Below are 17,026 nucleotides of genomic sequence, written 5' to 3'. Positions count from 1 at the left end.
ATGGTGAAGAAAAGAGCAATCATAAAAAAAGACCGTGAAAGGGATACTGTCTAATATATCATCACTTTTAGCCCATGTCAATTTCAAACTATCATTTTTCCTGTAATTTATTGATTTACTTTACATATCGGATTCACGTGTTAACTTAGCGTATCTTTGTGTTGTTGACGTTGCCATAGAGTACACACATGGGTCGAAGATTTTATTTGGTCGCTTTTATTGGGTACGATTCTTCTATTTTTTCCATTATTTAAACTTAGTTGCTGTTCTGACAGTGTATGCAGGTTTTAGAATTAGTTAGCTTTTTATTTCAATCAATATGTGTTCGATTGTGTTTGTAAAAGTCTGTGGTAGCTTTTGTTGCAACCTAAATAATTTAAACTGAAAAAAATTCAATATAGCGCCAACAAACTTGTATTATTTGGGCGACTTTAAGCTTGTAGTTTTAACTTATTGTTAACTTAAAAACTATTTATTATTATTGATTATTATTATTGCCTCGTATAAAGTATGTTTTGTGTATATTTATGGTTTTTTTCATTATATTTGCAAGTTTGAACGAATTTAATTTTGCCAAAATGTGGTTACACCTTTTTTTAATTTTCTTTCTTTTAAAAGGGAACAAATAGATTAAAAAACAGCTTTAGAATTACAATTTGGAAAAGTTCTCCATAGGCAAAGAATGCACTGCTATATAAAACTAAATGAGGTGTATAAACATACATGCTGTGTGCTAGATGTTATGCCTTTACTGCCTGTGTTCTGTTTGTCTTGTTAAATGAAAACCTTTTGATTATTTACTCTAAATCACAGTCTTGTTTTTTCTGCCACTTTCTGAAGCCCGCTGTGAGTCGGAACCTGGGGTGAGGCCTAGGGCAAGTGTAGAGCCGGGGCCTGTGTCCACTTCTAGAACATTCTGGAGCAGTGACAAAGGCCCACCGGCTCCAAGTGCTCCCACAATGGCTTTCTTCCCACTGCACTCAGCACCCCGACATGGCCAACACATCGGCTTGTGAAAAACAAATAATGGCAGCCACCCCAAGAGCGGGGCGCTATTTATCATCAGAGTTCGGATAGCAGAAGGGCAGATGGAAGAGATGCATTGTGGGAGATGGAGTCACGGAGCTAGGAACGGGGTCAGCGGTTCCTCTGTTTCTCAACCAACTGTATTTGTGTCTATTTATTTAGAGGGGACACAGAGTTACTTAGAAATGTTCTTCTGACAACAATATCCAGGAATGGTACAATTATTAAGAAAACAAAATACTAGATCAAAACAAACTGACGTTAATGTCGGTGGGTTGAAGAAAATATCTAAATCTCATACTTCCAAACACGACCAAACGAACAAACGACAAAAAAATGTAACCAAGGGGAAAAAAATAAACCTTTCAGTTTAGTTTAGGATATTTATTACTGGGATTTCAGCTGAAGATGCTTGAGGACTTTTTCATGGAATTGTTTAATTATTTGTACTTTACATGCCAGAAAAAAAATAAAAACTTAAAAGTTACAAATCTCGCTGGTCGGAGTTGTTTTTTCCCTTCCTGTTTTCCCCGCTGCCTGCAATTATGTGGGCAGTTCCCATCAGCCACTCAGACGATCTGACTCACAAGACTCTGACAATTAGGCCAGCCGTTGACTGCACGGTGCTAGAACATGATGAAGCATTAGCTCCTGTGGTAGAGGTAGCTCCACACACACACACACTCACTGACCCTACTTGTGGCAAGCCCTGCCACCACCAATGATGCTAAAGTAGCCACAGCTTCTGCATGGAGTCCACAAATGGATTCCAGTCCACTGTGGCTGTGTCTTAGCTACCGCCAGTCAAACCATCTGATTTAAAACAGTAGTGGGTTGGGAGGGAAGGGGTTGGAATAAAGAGAATGGCACAATTTGGAGCACATTAAAATGGACTTTTATTAGTTGATTCTAGCAGAAATGGAATGTAAAAAGCAGTGCGACAGTGATTGTGATTGTGGGCTGAACCGGAGGACAGAGTTGTGTAGAGGTGTAGAGTGGTGGAACACCTGAGTCCTGGAGCTCACGGGTGACAGCCCGGAGGGACAGGGAGGTCATGGTGATCTTGGATGAGTGCCTAAGTCCCCAATATCAGTAACCTGAGGGGTGGGAGTGGGAAAGTTAGAGGGAGACTCAGACCACAGTCCAGAGCCTACAAACGTAGGCCTCTATCATAATTTAAGATATAGTCATGAAGAAGCATACTATGTGAATAACCAATACATATGCTGTACACAGTACAGATCATAACAACATCTAATTTTTATTCATACCAGAAATCCCAGCCAATGCAAGTAAACCTCACACACTGTCCTAATAAATAGCATTACATGTATATGAACAGAATGCAATCACACACCTCACATTGAAATTGAGTAGTGTAACAACATTTAGGAATGTATGGTGTATGCCAAAAGAAATAACACCAACAATCGTATGACTATGGAAGACATACAGTGCCGTTGGCTTAAGATGTCTTATTTCAATAGGACTGGAGGGTGTATTAGTGGAGCTGACCTCTAGGGGGAGTTCTGCGCTCTAGAGCTCTGTATGGGAACCAACGTCAGGGTTGACTGGCTCTGGCTCGTGGCACACAGCTGGGGTGGTGAACTCCATCTGGTACTCACAGCGACTGGGCTCAGAGGTGGAGATCACCACTGTCTCCTTCCCACAGATGAGCTTCACCTGAGACACACACACACACACACACACACACACACACACACACACACACACTTAATGATTTGTGGCAAAATGCTGGCATATTAAATACATTATAATATCATATGCTTTGCTTCAGTGGCTCCACCATGAAAACTTCAAACTTGGTAAATTAAAGCTTTTTAGACATTCTCTCCCTCACACTTTGGTGCACCTGGCTTCCTTACAACAGCAGTCAAATGACCATCAACAATGAAATCCGTTTTAGCCTGTTTAAAGGCACACTGTGCAGGTTTTTAGCTTAATATGCAAGTTTTTTTGCTTAATTTACCTTCATTTAACAGCTTCAGAGTCATTGGAATGGTTATATGACTTTTTTCGGGTTGAATGGTGGCCGCCTGTGAGCGGAAAAACCACCCTTGCAACTGTGGGCCGACGGCCTCAGTGTCAGGAAGTATAACGAGTGTAACGAATTGCTTTACTGCATTCAAATACACATACACGCCAGGCACCGGCTAGAAAAAGGTAGTGATGGAGTTTCTCAGACATTAGTCATGACAAAGCCAGCGAAAAAGAAGCAAAAACCGGGAAAACAGTAAGGAAATTGTCAATACTGCATAGTTTACCTTTAATGTCAGGCGTAAGTAACCCACCATTTCACAGCACAGCACTGACTAAACACATTATTGTTCACAAGCAAAATACACAGTGTATTATAAAAACAACTCTGTTTTACCTAGCAACACACACTGATGCTTTTGTGCTGCTGATGAGCCATTGTGGAAAGAACAGTGACCCTCATTGTCACATAAACTTAAGGCACCCAGCAGTACTTATAGATAACCCATTACCCTGATAGATGTCCTAACTGTCTATAAAGGCATCAATATGATTTATGAACATCAATAACTACCACCCAGTTCAGCATAATCACATATTCAAGCAATCAAATATTCATTTCATGTTATGGTACATTCACTTTTCAAATTAAGTAGACATGTCAATAGTGTATGATTGATCATGATGATAATGAGTATACACTCTATGGACAAAAGTATTGGGATGCCTGCCCAATACACCCACAGGAACATCAATGACATCCCATTCTAAACCCATGGGCATGGGCATCAGTATGGAATTGGGCCCCCCTTTGTAGCTAGCTTCCACCCAGCTGGGAAGTCTTTCCACAAGATGTTGGAGGGTCTGTGGGAATTTTGACCTCTTCATCCAGAAAAGCATTTGTGAGGCGAGGCACTGATGTTGGACGGGAAGGCCTGGCTTGCAAAGTCAGTTCTAGTTCATCCCAAAAGGTGTTTGATGGTTAATAGAATCCTGTTCTATGTGAGCCAGTCAAGTTCTTCCATATAGTCCTGTCCATATGGTGTATATTATACTATTCATCTTGTGTCTCTCTTATAGACCGTTTCAATCTGTAACTAGAGGGTCATTCCACGAGGGTCAGGGCCCACGCATTTAGGTCTCAAAAAATTCTGAAAAAATTACCAGGTGTACCTAGGTTACTTTCCAAGTACAGCCAGTTTTACGGGGGGAGGGGGGTGTCGATTTTGTTCGGCCTTTTTTTTTGTCAAAGTTCACAAGCCCATAGCGCAAGAACTAAACCATGTAGAAGGCTCCAATTTTGCATGCTGGTACATAAATAGGAATAGTATGTAGCAAAATCACCACATTTGGTCTGGATGATCCTGCATGGTCATAACTGTCCCTCAAAGTTGATCAAAATTTTATTGGAGTTTATGGCTGGGCTCTGTTTAGGCCTTCAGAGGACATATTTGTACTCAACATAGGCTCTTAATTCATTTTCCTTACTGATATAAGTAGAAACACTCTTGAAAAAAGCAATGAACAGAAAATAAATTCCTTCAGGGTCTGAATTTTGGTTCTCATTTTCAGAGCACCCAAACACCAATTTGACTCATCTTATGCAAATCTTTCTTTTTTATTTTCCACCCTGAACATGGGCAAAATGCACCATTCAGATCAATATGTTTTATATAGAGTTACCACAGTGCCACCTGTGGTTGAGAGTAACCTGTGGTAACTCTTTACAAAACATATTGATCTCAATGGTGCATTTTGCCCATGTTCAGGGTTTTTGAGACCTAAGTGTGTGGACCCTGGTTGAATTGACGTGGAACGACCCTAGAGAGTTCCCGGTTGAAACATTCAAAACCAACGCAGATACTATGAAATAATTCATCAGACTTTAGAGTAATGCTCTAGAAAACGTTGACTATGTATATACACACACACATATACATACATATACACATACACACCGGTACATGTGGTCTTTCTATATGAGTGTTTGTAGTGAGTGACTCACAGTAGTGGAGCGGTTGGGCCCCTGCCAGCAGCCTGTTCCGTGTTCGTACTTCATCACCATGTACTTACTGTCCACTGGACCGGCCCAGGAGCCCCACGACCTACAGGCAGAGGGAGCAAGGGAGGGAGAAACGACGAAAGATCAAAAACAGGATGCACTAAAGTCGTGAAGAATGAGTAGGACTTCATGCACAACAAGCAAGTATGGATGCACCGATTCTGGGTCGATACCGATGTACGGATACACACACACACACACACTCACACCAACCCCCCCCCCACCCACCCACCATCCATCCATCTACCTTTGAGCATAAGAAATTCCATTACTGACAAAATCCTTTTAGGAGTACATGACAAACTTGAACTTAAAAGGCAAATAGGAACTAGTTAAGTTGCATACTAGTTGCATAGACATTACAGACGTAGAGGTGATTGAGCTCTAGTCTTACCCAAGGTTGGTCTCAGATCCCCCGTATTTGGGTTTCTGTGAAACTCGGTTGAAGGGGCAGAGTCTGTAGATATATCTGAGAGAGAGAGAGAGAAGACAGCATATATATATATATTTTGCTTAGTCTTTATTTCTTTTCTCCCTTATTGAATTGAGCTACCTCTTTTACTGCCAACATTGTTGTGTGGCAATAAAATATATTTTATCTTAAACCTCCAAGCAATTAACATGAGGGTGTGTGTGTATGGAGAAAACTTACTCGCTAGTGGTCAAATCGTAGCACTGACTGTAGAGGTAAGTGAACTCCCCAGAGGTGCCAAAATCAAAGGACAGCTCCTTTTCGATGGACCTGTGAACACACACACACACACTTCATGAATCTAGTGCCCTTGTACCTCAACTAATACTAACAACAACCAGGTGGGTCATGGGCAGGGCTCTACACTAACATTTTTTTCCAGGAGCACTTGTGCGTCCAAGTTAAAAAACTTAGAAGCACAGACAAAAATTTGGGCGCACAGTCACTTCTGTACTTAACTTACACATAATCTAACATTACACTGCAGCTAACAGTTAAATGTGCCAGTGCACCAATTGCGAATATTAAGAATGACTGACAACATTTAGGCTACAGGAAACAGGATTTTAAAAATCAGTGCCTACTTTATTTTCAGTCTGTTCTATTTTCCTACATTTTGTTAATGTAAAATAATATAATACATTGCCATATTTGCATTTAGCCTGTATATTAAGTATACTGCCAAATGTAGGCTAATTTATTTATTTGTGAATCCATCTGTAGCTAATCCAAATATGCCCATGGTGACCTATCTGACTGCATATTGCCTAATACTACTACTAAAACAGTCTATTTTCTCTTCCACAAAACCCAACATAGCCTATCAAGGATATATATATTTTTTTTATCCTTTTTTTTAAATATCTGCATTGATGGGGGCAGTAGACAAACGTTAGGCCTACTTTCGTTTTGCACTTCAGCTTGTATTCGGTGTAAACAAACAAGCATGCGTGGAAGCCTGGAGTTGTCAGTAGCGTTCTACCTTTGAATAAAATGGGAGTATTACGGGAGGCTACTTTTGTGCCTGTTCGCTACAGCTATATTTTGCATATTGCAGCCAATACGTCAACTGGGATAAAAGGCATGTTCGGTTACCTTTTCTTCTCTCACTGCATTCTCAGAATCTCATCCTGTTCCTCCTATATCCAATGAATTCGGTGGATAGAAGAACTAATTTCTTCAATCTTTGCATCTTGGCTGGCTAGTCTACAGTAACTTTCCGCTTTTTCTGCGCGCTCTTGGATTTGATAGAAGTGACTATAGCGAGTCACACCGATAAATTGCTAACGTTGATGGGAGGTGTAGTTTTTATGCTGCATTCGCGACGTCATTCTATGGTTTGCACATGTTTCTCGATGTTGCGGTGTATTTTGTATACAAACATTGACATGGTTAGAAGTCATTCGCACCAGTGCGCCTAAATATTTTTTTGCACTCGCACGCCATCATTTTTACTCGCATGTGCGAGTGAAATGGGCGCACTGTAGAGCCCTGGTCAGTGGTCATGGTATCCATACAGATGACGATGCACAGCGTATCTGCACAGCGCTGTAAGTCAGTGTGTTTTGGATGACCATTTCAAAGCTGAATGAAGAAGCGTTCAGTTTAATGAAGACATTTTTGCCTTTGAAATTATTCATGGCTCAGTGTACTTGCTTTACACAGAGAGAAAGGGCTGTGAAGAAAATGAAGCTAGAATAACCTTTAGAGGGGAGTGCTTTGGCACTTACTTGATTTGATCGTCCACTTCTCGTAGAGCCCTTTCGGCCTCATCAAAGTCGTCGCGGGTTTTCTGAGCAGCTGCACAACAGGGGAGAGAGCAAAGGCTGAGAGCTGACCTCAGAGAGACACACAAGGCATGCTAATGGCCATACCTACACACACAAACCCTAAACCCAGAGACACGCGCACACACACACACAAAGACCCAGAGACACCCACACAGACCCAGAGACACACACACAGACAGACACACTATGAGCCGGCCATTATGGTACAGACAGATGACCTCAGTCTCTCTCACCATCGATGAGGGTTTGGGTCTCTGCGTCGTAGGGCGGCATGGCCTCCTCATCCTGCTCACTCTTTTCCGGGGTGTGCACAGAGGGTATGGGCTGCGAGAGAGGAAACAAACACACACACACACACACACACACACACACACACACACACACACACACACACACACAATTTACCTCGTCAGTTTATGTGGAATTTACATGCTGGAGAGATGCATATTATTTAGATCACGTATCCAGTAGCCTATACATAACTATGGCCTGTGAGGAAAGACCATGAACAGCAGATCACAAATGAGATCACAAAAGAGAGGGAACCGTTGCTGCACCTTGTCACTATCCTCTTCAGGGTAATCATCATCCTCATCGTCATCTTCGTTCTCCTCATCCTCGTCAACAGGCTCGTCGTCGTGGTACGGCTCATTGTCTGGGACAGGTGGACGGTTGTCCTCTACGGGGGGATCTACCGCAGCCGAGTCGGCCTGGGACTGAGATAGAGCCCGCAGAGGAGTGCGTCAGAGCAGGAGACGGGCTGCACACAACACACACACCCCAACACACTCCCACACAACACACCCCCTACAACCCACACCAGCAGTAACAGTGGCAGAGGTGGTCAATTTCACCTCCATTATTACAGCACAGGGTCCGTTTCCTACTAACACCTGTACTGCCAATGTGATCGCCTCCTGACTCCTGTTTATTACTACTAACACCTGTACTGCCAATGTGATCGCCTCCTGACTCCTGTTTATTACGAACACCTGACTTGGAACCAGAGCATCTTGCAACAAAGTAGTAACAAAGGTGAAATGAATTGTACTGACTGACGAGACAGAAGTATAGTTTAATCATGGAGAGGGAGTATGCAAAAACAATGCCTGGGATAAAGACGAGAGAGAGAGAGAGAGAGAGACAGAGAGAGAGAGAGAGAAAGAAAGAAAGAAAGAAAGAAAGACTTACCTCAGATATGTATTTGTCTTTTATGTTGTCCCATGCAGACTCAAATGATGAAGTGTCCACTTTGCCTGCCCCACCTAGTAGAGCCTGATGACACACACCCACATCACATCACACCCACATCGCACACACATCGCACACACATCGCACACACACACACATCACAAACACATCACACACACATCACAAGAGCGCTGACCAACTAGAACCTCTGACTACAGATGCATGAGGGGGTCACTTATCCAGGCCTTAAAAAGATCACAAAGCAGAAGAGACAGAAAAAAGACAGACAGAAGAAAGAAAGAAAGAAAGAAAGAAAGAAAAAAGGAAAGAAAGAATACCTGTGCTTCAGCTTCTGTCAGAGCTCCATCAGAGTCTGGGTCGAGCTCAGTGTGGGACTGCAACTCTACTACGGACACGCTACAACAAAGACACACACACACACCAAACCGCATTAATCACTGGCCAAGACACACAAAGCAATCTGTCACACACACACACTTACACACAGTTGGACTTACTAGCCATCTGCATCATCATCCAGTTCCAAAAATGCTTCCGCCATCTTGATTTTGTCCTTCTCGGCACGAATGATGGCCTTTTGGTCTGGAATGAAGAGATGGCGATTTTCACAAGGTCAATTCCATTTCCATTATACTTCTTATTATAACCGCCGCGCAGCGAATATAGGTTTAGTCAGATTTTTTTTTTTTTTTTTTCGCATGCCCAAATTTCCGTCAATGATTCCCGGGACACTGAAAGACCGGGGTACACAAAACTTGGTGGACATGTAACCCCACATGGATAGCATGGAACCATCGTTTTTCGTTTTGATCTGTAGCCCCCCCGCTGAATTGGACCCCCCGAAAGGAGGGTAGGGCAGACACAGTTTTCTGTGAATATCTCGAAAACCGTAGGGTTTAGGAGGACCATTTTTTTTTTGTATGTTGATCTCAAGGGGCCATGTCAACCCATTCCATAACCACTCATTTCATGTATAGCGCCACCTAGTTAAAAATTAAAAAGCAAAAAATGAGGTGTTTTCATCACAATATCTCTGGCTGACAAGGTCAAAACTGCACGAAATTAAAAGTGTAGGATCATTATGACACCCTCTGAATGCATGCCAAGTTTTGTGTACTTTCGTTCATGGGGGGCCTTACAATAAAATAATTTATGTGTACATTTAGTGACGTACACCAACAAGGATTCCCGGGACACTGAAAGATCGGGGTACACAAAACTTGGTGGGCATGTACCCCCACATGGATAGCATGGAACCGTCATTTTTCGTTTTGATCTGCAGCCCCCCCGCTGGACTGGACCCCCCGAAAGGAGGGTAGGGCAGACACAGTTCTCTGTGAATCTTTTATGGTATGTTGGTCTCAAGGGATTTGCACCCCCCCCCCCCCCGCCGGTAAAAAATGAAAATGCAATATTATTCTGCTTTAATCGCCCCTATCTTCAGTTCAGTTATCTTCAGTTGTCATTCAAAAGATGTTCAGAACTGCACCAAATTTTATGTGTATGATTGACCTGGCATTCTCTGGGGGTCTGGGGGTATGCCAAGTTTCGTAGAATTTCATCCATGGGGGGGGCTAAAAAAATTAGGTTATGTGTACATTTAGTGACTGTACACTCATTGGCCTGTAAATGGCGGTGCACACATATAAACATGCACACACACAGGCACCCACATACTATCGGTATTAGAACGGCCGATACATAATTACAAATTCAGTAGGATCAAAAGAAAGCCAAAATATTCATCATCATTATCATGGCTGCATTTTCAGTATTGGCGATAAGTAGTCGTTTGTCCACTAGATGGCGCATCGTTGCAGTGAGACGTAATTTTGTTGGAAGTTAAAAGTGGGTTGGAAAAACAATGGACACTTCCTACAAGGACTGTAATTTACCGCAGCGAACATCTAATAAGGACAGGACGATGTTCACATGAAGTGTAAGTGAGGATGAAGTGAGGATGTTTATCGGACATGCTTGGTTTTTACTGCAGGTACGTTAATCTTGTAATATCAATAAGGACCTAGGTAATGTTACCGTTAGCGTTGGTTGAGTGATGGAGGCCCATTTGATTGATTGCATTTGTAGAAAACTATAAATGCGGTTATACCAAGCAAATTGATAGCAGCACTGTTTGTATCTTTCGACTGTCATTTATTGCACGTGCTACAAAATCATTCTGTGCAATGGAAGATTTACCAACGTTACACCGGTCTGATACAGTTTTGCCTATACATGCGTGAGACTGAGACGCCTGTTTATTTTGTTTTAAGTGCGTGCAGGGTGTGAGAGGGGAATCGATGTGCTTTGATTCCAGCTTGGTAGTTGTAGTCTGTGAAATTAAAAAGCACGTGTGTGTGAAGTATCCAAACAATGACACCTTCATTTCATTATGGCTGCTTTAGCAACACACCTTAAGCTACTGTGTAGTGGGTCCTATTTAGAAGTGGCTACTTAATTCGCGCTTTCCTTGACTCATGGAGCTGCGTGAATGTTATTACAACTTTTCGCCACGATATGGCAGTTTAAGTCCGCTTGATACTGTAAGTCGTAAGCCATTGGTTTCCAAAGGAGATTTTATTTGTGTCGCCAGCATAGCCTATTGACAATTTATGTTGTAAATAGGCCTACCTTATAATCCTACCTGTAGCTTAGGGAAGCTAACAGCTTTCTATTAGGATCTAGTTTGTTAGTTACAGTTTTGTTATAACTCCCTAATGCATTTTTGCATTTAGAATAGCCAGAGCGTGTATATCTCAATCTGAAAATTAAACAATATTGGGTGCCTATGGACTAGGCTGGGTGAACCCAGCCTGATCTGCCCGCTATTTATTTTTTGATTTCTTAAAAGATTGAGCTTGGTCTGATGAAAGCCAGACTAGCCATGGACCTTAGTTACACAATGCAAGGGAACATGAATCAGCCTATATTTGCACGAACAATAACGGACAAAAGCTCTTCAACTTTGGCCCGTTAAAATGCGTATGAACAGTCTAGCGACGCATTTCATCAAGGCCCATTTGGACATGTCAGTTATTTGCACCACTGGTTAGATGTAAAACAGCATTTCGTTTCAGACTACTGTTACTTAATTTGTGCATTAACAATAACGTTTCAGACTACTGTTACTTAATTTGTGCATTGACAATAAAGTATTACATGAACTAAAGATGACTAAAATCTTATGTAGAAGAAGAAACATTCACAAAAAATCCATCCATCCAAAAATGACCTTTGTTTTTGATAGCTGTTGAAAACGGCATGGAACTGACAGAGATGTTTTTGTTTATAAATACATAAAAAATAAATAAATAAATAAATAAATAACATTATGCTGATACCTTTTGCTTTTCCCAAATACAATGTAGCCTACAGGTGTAAGTGACCTTTCATCAATCCAGTTGCAATGGATGAACTGTGATGACCTGCCCTACTTGTGATTGTTTAGAGAGAATTAATAACAATGGTACATCTTCTTTGGCTATTCTACAATCTATTCACCTTTTCAGCACCAGTAGGCTACTTTCTGTGCAGCCGCACACACACACTCAGGCATGCCAAACAAGCATACACAAAAGTTTCAAGAGTGGGGGATGGAGTAAAAGATGGAGACAAATTGAAGTGTGATTTATTTTCGCGAAATGGATGTACAGGACTGAGCGGCGGTCATATTTTGTACCGCTATGCGGTACATCTAGTTTAAGATATCACAACAACTAAAGCTTAGCCTAACTCTCAACATCTATAACTACTAGATATGTATCATTTTATGTTTCTTTCCAGTGAAATATGCCTTGATCACATGGTATAATTTATATTTCATTTAAAATAATATCTTGTAACCACATAGATGAAACTTTACACCACTCACACAATAACATTAGGCAGACGCAAGACATCAAACGTGCTAAGCCTACAAAACATTGTGGCCCATTCGGTTAACTACAAGGCTGCACTCACCTTCCCAGGCCTTGAGGTGGCGCTCTTTGGCTTCCTTCTCAGGCTGCTCCGCCACTTCCTTCACTGTTCTCAACGCCTCCACTTTCTCCTCCATGGTCCTCCGGTTGGTCTGCATCTCTGTCATCTTGCCCTATGCAGAGAGAAGAGCAGAGGACACATGTCAGCCTCCTATTTGCTGAGATACAGCCATCGGGCAGAGGATGAAACTGACATTCTTTCATGGATGGATAGATCTCACTCGGATTTCATGGATTTGATGACTAAAATGTTATCCCAAGAAATGTAATGGTATCTAAAGAACTCCTCTTAATAACAATAGTCCACAATGAGCTTGCATGATGACCAATATTTTGCACTAGATGCTTGTGGATGTTATATTTGTAGGTAATTGTTATTAGCCTCTTGCTTTTGGTGTGTGGGCATATCATAACATTGTTTAATTTTGAAAAAACTGCACACAACAGTTTGTACTGTTTTCAGGGCATTTGTCGAAAGGACAACAATATTCCAAGTAATGCATATCATTACACCAACAACACAATGTCAATGTCATGAACTTGTGCAATTCAGTGCCTAAGAAGTTTGATGTAATTGTATAAAAAATCTACTGTTTGAAAATTCACTTGAAAATGCATTTTATGTTTCCCATTCCAGTAAAATCAAGTGAGGGTATGTGGCAAAAATAAAACCCAACAGCATCCCCTTACGGTCTGTTCATGCACACAGTGTCTACCCAGTGAGTGACCACACCCTCCCTCTGCTGGATGCAGGCACTTCCTCACCTGTTTCTCCTCACGCTGTTTCTTGGCCTCGTTGATTAGCTGTTGTTTGAGAAGGAAGCCCTCTTTGGCGATCTCGGCCTGCTTCTGGAGAGTCTCCCTCTCCTGACGGCCCAGCTCTCTACAGGCAAACAGCACAACCCCTTAGGCTTCACACATATGACGTTGAGTGCTTAGTGTGTGTGTGTGTGTGTGGGGGGGGGGGGGGGGGGGTGTGCTCAAACAGGCTTAGTTTAGTGTTCATCTGCAGTCAAACTGGTCTTTGATCTCCTTGAGGGTTCCATGGGGGGCACCATGATGACCCAGAGTTGGAGGGCTGGTGCATCACCTAGGTTACCACAGTCACCCACCTCCCAGTCCTCCAAAAACGCTACAGGTGACTAGACAGCTGAGTCAGCTGGGCACCAGAAGGCTTGACCAGGATTTAAACCCGGGCCATTGTGAGCTGGCAGCCTCTGGGCTAATGACGCAAGCCACTCAGCACCTCCCCACTACATTTACATTGCAAATCACTAGAGGAGTTGCATGACTGATCGTAATTACAGCTGAAGATCATGAGTCCGTCACACATCTGCTCTGTATGTAATTGTAAATCCTACTCTACTCTAGAGCGGTCATTGTTCATACTAGAAATAAAGCCTCTAGCTTAATACATCTAGGTATTTAAAATATTGTTTGAAGGTCCAGAACTCAAACAGCATATTTAATCAACTAAAGTTGAGTATCTATTCACTCAAATGTATTGAAATGGAAGCTTATCCTGTCTGCTTGCCTGTTTCTGACCAAAATGTAGTGTTGCATACGTGGTGGTAGCTTTCTCTATGACCAGGTAAAAAAGAATATTCCAACATCGCACAGATGACCTTGTAAGCTTTTACAGTTTACCCTGTCTAAGAGCATCAAATGCTACTTTATGTCCCACAAGGTGATCTTATCAATATAACATTCAACGGTCCATGCTATGGCCTCACTTGGGGCCAGGAAGGAACCGAGGTGTGAGAACACTAACATTTGGGGGAACTGATATATCTGATAACCATCCCAGTCAAGGTGTTATCTACTCATTAACATTTAGAGTGTAGGAGGGACTTTTGAAACAGAATATATCCCAAGAGTTTGAGATACTCAATAGTCACTCTACAACATTGGCGCCCAGAAGTACGTCACATGTACTTCTGTGATTGCTTTTTATTGGAATAAAGATTGAAGCTTCATTAACCAAAGAAACATCCTTTTTTTCCCTTTGAACACCTTGTGTTTTTCTTACAACCTGAACACTGAGTCAACTAGCTCAAATCAAATAATCTAGTCAGAAACACTCACTCAGATGTAATGAATTAAAGCGCTTACCTGCAGGTGTTCTGACATGAGGCGCCACTGTTGTATTCGTCAGTTGTGTCACAGCAGTCTGTGGAAAAAACACATTTTAAGAAAGACTAAGGCAGGGAGAGATAGCTCAACTCATCTCTGCTGTAACATCCAGAGGAGAGCGGTATTTTGATTTTCCCCAAATGGCCTGGTTGTTTTGCTACATTGTTTCGAACATTGATCTAGCTTAATTCTGTCAATTAAACATCTCATGCGGGCTGTCTAAGTTTACTTAGCTATATTGTAATGAATGATCCATTACCTTGGATATCATGGGGGATTTTTTGTTTGTTTGTTTGATTTATGTATATTTTTATGTAATGTACTATTCAATTGTGAGAGACCCAGTATCTCAGCCAACCCCATTTGAATTTCAGGCAACCCCACATAAGGTCCTGACCCCAAGGTTGGGAAACGATGGATTAAGGTGACATACATATATGCATTTGCATCAGGTGAATACATAAATGTATCAAATAAACAGTCAAAACAAACAGGGTTTTTAATGGGGACAAGTAAAAAAACCTTATTTTATCTACACTTAAACATTTCATGCGTGTCAGGATCAGAGTTTGGGACAAGTGCAACAACATCTCCTTACCACATATGCCATCATTAATACGAGATGATGGGATGAAAGTGGGTTTGTATCCTGCATTGGTGCAATGAAAACTACCATTGGGACAGGCAGCCGTGCCTATGGGAACAAACACACATATTTATTGAATTGAATTATTGAATTGATATTGAATCAGTGATAGTGGGCTCATGGTGTAAGCCTATGGTATGAAATATATTCTTCTGTTCTGTGCATTCCTATTTGTGTGCCACATACCTGGTTCATCCGATCCATCCTTGCAGTCACAGTAGTCGTCATTTACACGGTCGAATGGAATGGTTCGAGACCCATCCAGACAGGTGAATGGCTTGTTCTCCTCATAGAACTGCCGCTCTGTTAGAGGTAAGACCAAGACAGAAAAATACATGGAGGATACATGGGTGAACGTTGCTAGGTATTTATTTCGCTTGGTATTCTATAAATTCAACAGGAGGTCCAGTGAGTCACCATTAACTTACTAGACAGAGGAACTCCACGAGGCCGCTGAACTTCAACAGCATTAGCAAAGCTAACACAGAGACTTATGGCCAACAGTAGATACGCACAGGACATGATGCAGAGGGGATGCGAGACAAGACACTTGTTATTCACACCTAAAAATGAAAAAAATATTGATGTCAGGACGAACATCGAGCTGGCAATCATATCAGGAATTGTAATCATGAATAGCTGAGGGTAGCTCACAACAACAGTTTGCTAAATTGCATATTCCCATCAACCCTACATTTTCTACGCTAGGTTTTAAAACGTTTTGACCGTTTTAGGCCCCTAAACTAAAGGAAACTTCTAAACGGAAGTTTGAGTATTGCCTTATTTAATGCAGCTATCAACCAATGCTAGTTAACGTTACTTCAGCGATATAAGAGAGGTTTTGGTTAGCTTTCTGGCTAAAGCCATATCAGACAGCAAGGTTAACTTAGACCTGTTTACTGTCTAGCACTATGGGTTAAACAACCACGAGCTAACGCATGCTAATTCGAACAGTCTCTTTATTAAACGAGATGGCATCATTCCGATTCCACAGTCGGGTTAACTTTCTGAAAAACATTTCTCTCACCGTTTGTAGTAGTACGTTTGCGTATCTTACAATATAGCCCAAAAACCGTGCATTCAAGGAAACTGACATATAATTTAACCAGTTCTAGTAAATCAGCTAATTCTTCATTACCTACTTCCGTAGCCGTTGCAGGGGAGGCGTCCAGCGTTTACAGACGCATAGTGTTGTTCTGATTTGATTGGTTTACAGCGAGGCCATTTTCTTCAATGCCTTGTGGGAAATGGTGGCTGGCACACCTGTTGGAAAATAATGAACACTAGGTAGACACTAGACTCTCTCGCACTAGACACCAGACCCCGTAATTTTGATCAATCGGTAACATTCAAGGGGAATAAGTTTCATAGTAATTTTTGACATACCACCCTAGAATGAGAAAATATGCGATAGCACTGCATTTGGGTTAGCTTTTTGTGTTTTTATCAGCCTGTTTATGTCCATTGTATGTCTACGGGGGATATCTTACAGGTGAATAGGCTATTAACTAATAGATAGCCCCACAGAACTTGCACAGCTGATCTACATTGTCAATAATTTCTTGTATTGCTTTTATCTGAAATTGTATGTATAGGCCTAAATATGTAAATGAGCCATTTTCTACTGAAATGCAATACTTTGCATACATTTTAAGTAGGCCTAGGCTACAGAAACCTTAACACTGGATAAAGTCAGGTAAAAAAATCTTT

At 41.6% G+C, this 17,026-nt stretch overlaps 1 protein-coding gene across 3 annotated transcripts; it reads right to left on the bottom strand.

The window, feature by feature from the left end:
• Window positions 1-1,905: 1,905 nt before the first annotated feature.
• prkcsh (protein kinase C substrate 80K-H) lies at window positions 1,906-16,585 on the bottom strand. Of its 3 annotated transcripts, none has more exons than XM_042086507.1 (18): window positions 16,455-16,585; window positions 15,745-15,879; window positions 15,503-15,619; window positions 15,269-15,364; window positions 14,650-14,707; window positions 13,303-13,420; window positions 12,521-12,650; window positions 9,058-9,142; window positions 8,878-8,956; window positions 8,540-8,623; window positions 7,906-8,064; window positions 7,582-7,672; window positions 7,289-7,358; window positions 5,739-5,828; window positions 5,481-5,555; window positions 5,030-5,129; window positions 2,542-2,709; window positions 1,906-2,123 (listed from the first exon to the last, which is right to left on the bottom strand). In XM_042086507.1, the coding sequence occupies exons 2-17, from the start codon at window positions 15,836-15,838 to the stop codon at window positions 2,563-2,565; spliced, it is 1,593 nt and encodes a 530-aa protein (XP_041942441.1). In that variant the 5' UTR covers window positions 15,839-15,879; window positions 16,455-16,585; the 3' UTR covers window positions 1,906-2,123; window positions 2,542-2,562. The 3 variants fall into 3 exon arrangements, with proteins under 3 accessions (XP_041942441.1, XP_041942442.1, XP_041942440.1); XM_042086508.1 differs by having other exon boundaries at window positions 16,459-16,572; XM_042086506.1 differs by having other exon boundaries at window positions 16,344-16,462.
• Window positions 16,586-17,026: the final 441 nt, after the last annotated feature.

The sequence above is a fragment of the Alosa sapidissima genome, chromosome 3 (assembly GCF_018492685.1).
Source record: "Alosa sapidissima isolate fAloSap1 chromosome 3, fAloSap1.pri, whole genome shotgun sequence".
In the NCBI taxonomy this organism is placed as follows: domain Eukaryota; kingdom Metazoa; phylum Chordata; class Actinopteri; order Clupeiformes; family Clupeidae; genus Alosa; species Alosa sapidissima.
Note: the sequence above shows the minus strand (reverse complement) of the source record. Positions and strands in the feature narration are given on the sequence as shown.

Coding starts and splice junctions, on each gene's coding strand:
- prkcsh (XM_042086507.1), bottom strand. CDS start 15,838: ATGTCCTGTGCGTATCTACTGTTGGCCATAAGTCTCTGTGTTAGCTTT. Junction 15,620..15,744: donor TCGTGGAGTTCCTCTGTCTA/GTAAGTTAATGG, acceptor TACCTCTAACAG/AGCGGCAGTTCTATGAGGAG. Junction 14,708..15,268: donor TATTAATGATGGCATATGTG/GTAAGGAGATGT, acceptor TTTTTTCCACAG/ACTGCTGTGACACAACTGAC.